Raw genomic sequence first — 3,106 nt, forward strand, 5'->3', positions numbered from 1 at the left:
ACATTCCTGTGTGACTTGCACATTAAAACAATTCTAATCCGACTTTTAAGTAGCAACGTGATTACCGGTAAACACATGATTACATATACATGTATGCCCGAAGGGGCGCATTTCAGCAACCGTTTTGGTGCGCATTTAAGGCCGTGTTCGCGGCAAACGACGTTTTACTAAAACTGCGTTTCAGAGCTGTAATCTATTTTTGACGATGATTTGGCCAGCGATGTGAAACGTCGTTTCGCTCAATTCTTGTTCGCACGCAACCAGCGTTTACCCTGACCACCCACACCTGGACAAACGGACTGCCTCTTCACAAAGAATGCTGGACGAAATCTTCCTGTTGCTGGTGTGTGTGCTCGACTGGTGCAGAACCACCGCTTGTCGAGGCGGGCTGCTCACGAGAATATGGTGCGCGTACTAGGTCTGATGACGGCAGACGGACAGCGGCTCTTCGACGCCATTCACTCATCAAGAAATTTTTTCCTGTTTCGGGATCACTTCAGGATGGACGTGGCCGCATTTGACGCATTGTTCGAGATCTGCCAACCGTTCATCGTCGACACCGTCCGCAACCAACGTGAGGTACTGGCGGTGGCTCTCCACTGGATTAGAACGGCATCTACATGCCGCATGCAAGAGGTACTATTTGATCTAACGTTTTCTACGATTCACAAGTATAGAATCCGAGGTATTCGAGCGATTTTGCGTGCGATAAACAGCTCGATGGAGATACCTAAGCAGGCTCCATCGTTTTTCTTGTTGAAGCACCCCTATTATCACCAGGCCTTGGGGGCAATTGATGGAACGCACTTTCAAGTGGTTGTAAGCACTGAGGATACAGCTCGCTTTAGAAACCACAAGGGTTTTGTCACGACCAATGTGCTACTGTTTTGTAACTGGAGTATGAAAATTTGTTTTGCTTATGCGGGAGCTGAGGGAAGTGCACATGATGCGACTGTACTACGATGGAGTTCTCTGCTCGACCAATTACCAGAACACTTTTACGTTCTAGGAGATGCTGGATATGGCCTAAGTAAACAGGTGTTAACTCCCTTTCGAGGGGTAAGATACCACCTGAAGGAGTGGGCGACTAGTGATGTTGGTCGCCCACACAACCCAAAGGAACTTTTTAACCTACGACATGCGAAGGCTCGCAATGTTATTGAGCGTACCATTGGAGTTTTAAAGCGTCGCTTTAAGGTCCTCCGCACATGTATGGATTACGAAATGTAGACGATAAAATCTGTCATTTACGCTTGTGTTTTAACGCACAATTTTATCCGTGAGTATGATGCATCGGACCTTGGGTCCGATCTCGCCTCTTCTCGTCGAGATACGCGTCGTCACCGTGCTGTAAATGAAACTTTTGATCCGATTCCGTATGACTTCGACACTTCTGACAATTGGCGATCTTGGATGGCAGGCACAATGTGGGAGGAGTATCAAGGCTTCTCGGGTAATGAAGATGACAGCGACATACCCGAAGATGAAATTTCAAGCGGTACGAGTGATTCTGACAACGAAAGCAGTTCCGGCAGTGAAAGTGGTTCTGTAAGCGAGTAATAAGCATGAAAAAATCATCTTTACGTTACTTAAGTTCCTGAAGAGAACGATGAAAATGAAACTATCATGTTGGTCATCCGTGCACGTTACCTTGGCCTGTTATTAGCCCGTGCCATCATACGCCATCTCGAGCTCAGTCGTTCGACGAAGGCGATGCAGCAAAAGCTGCGGAGTCGGACTGTGGGGCTTGGTCACCCATTTCTTGGCGCATTTTGTACTTTATGTAGACGGTAAAAGTCTTTAACAGCGCACCAAGTTCCTCGTTGAAGTCTCCAGAAGGTGACTGCTTTCGGTTTTTGTTGCGGCGCGTCTTTGAAGCTCCATCACGGATACGCTTTACGGTCTGCACACGACGCTCGTGACTTAAGTGGAGGTCTTGCGCGGCAGCGATGGTGGTCACAGAGCTTTGCTCGCCACTGTCGGGAAGTAAAACCTCATTAAGCTGCGGTAATGCAGACTCTTCTTCTTCCGTGGCGTCTTCCAGCAGGCCAAGCAGGCTCTGAACGCTTTCCGCATCCGCACCTGTCGCTCTTTAATCACCTGCTCAGACGAGTTTAGTTTAATTTCAGTGAAAATAATGCATCGCTTACCTGCAATTAGACTGCAGATGGTCTCGTGCTCAAAGCCGTTCTTACGCATCTCCTTGATGCGACCTCGCAGCTTGGTTGGTTTGGCGTCGATCAGTTTATCCCAGACGTCGTCATCAAGAAGAGGTTTCCCCGTTTGAGGGCAGGTACCGCATCCACTCAGCGACGTAATCTCCTTGAATAAATCGTAGTCTTGTATCAGACGCTGCACCTTGGACTTGTATTGCCCTGTTGAACGAAAATTAGAAACGCAGTACCTTAGCTAAAAAGCTTCCTATACCTTTGTCCAGAGTCTTCTTGAGCTTGGTGTTCAAAGTGGTTTTGATCTCCTCCCACGCCTTGGATTTGACACCTTTATCCGTGGCCTTTGACGGGTCCTTACGTGCCTCAAAGTACCTCTCCAACAGTGCAAGCTCCTCGCCCCTAGTCCACGTTGCACGCTGGGCAGCAGCAGCATCGTCTCGTGTGCTCATCGAGAACACCTTCGGGTCGTTTGGGGGAGGATTTTGCAGTGCACGCGAAAGCAAAAATGGCAAACTTTGGCGCCTAACAGGATCTTGTCAGTGTGCTGAGGGGATACGCGTCGCTTTAGGCCCCAGCCAAATACGGGCCAAACAAAATTCACCTCCGGGCATGAATTTGAGAATGGGGTCCGAAACGACGTTACGCGACCAATACTGCGTTTCGAGGGTGGCGTGTTCGCGAGCGCGCACTTAGTCCCAAACGTCGTTTCGACCGAGATAACTACGTTTTCGAGGGGTCGCGAACACGGCCTGAATTTAGCGTAATTTATTTTAAATTACCGATTAAACTTATTATACCGTTTTAACATGTAAATGGGTTTTGGAAGCACCCGGCGTTAAGTACACAATTAACAATCCAACGATTAGTCGATAGCCTGGAGGTTGTTACCGAAGCATAGCATCGACCGCAGCTCAGTATCCTTCCTCCTAATTCTG

At 48.4% G+C, this 3,106-nt stretch overlaps 1 protein-coding gene across 1 annotated transcript; it reads left to right on the forward strand.

Moving 5' to 3' along the window:
• Positions 1–402: 402 nt before the first annotated feature.
• On the forward strand, positions 403–734 carry PITG_12493 (uncharacterized protein; the record flags this gene model as incomplete). The annotated part of the gene is made up of 2 exons (XM_002900330.1): positions 403–636; positions 678–734. 2 exons carry the CDS (start codon positions 403–405, stop codon positions 732–734), a joined length of 291 nt encoding a protein of 96 aa, XP_002900376.1.
• Between the last annotated feature and the right edge of the window lie 2,372 nt (positions 735–3,106).

The sequence above is a fragment of the Phytophthora infestans genome, genomic scaffold, assembly GCF_000142945.1.
Source record: "Phytophthora infestans T30-4 supercont1.26 genomic scaffold, whole genome shotgun sequence".
In the NCBI taxonomy this organism is placed as follows: domain Eukaryota; phylum Oomycota; class Peronosporomycetes; order Peronosporales; family Peronosporaceae; genus Phytophthora; species Phytophthora infestans.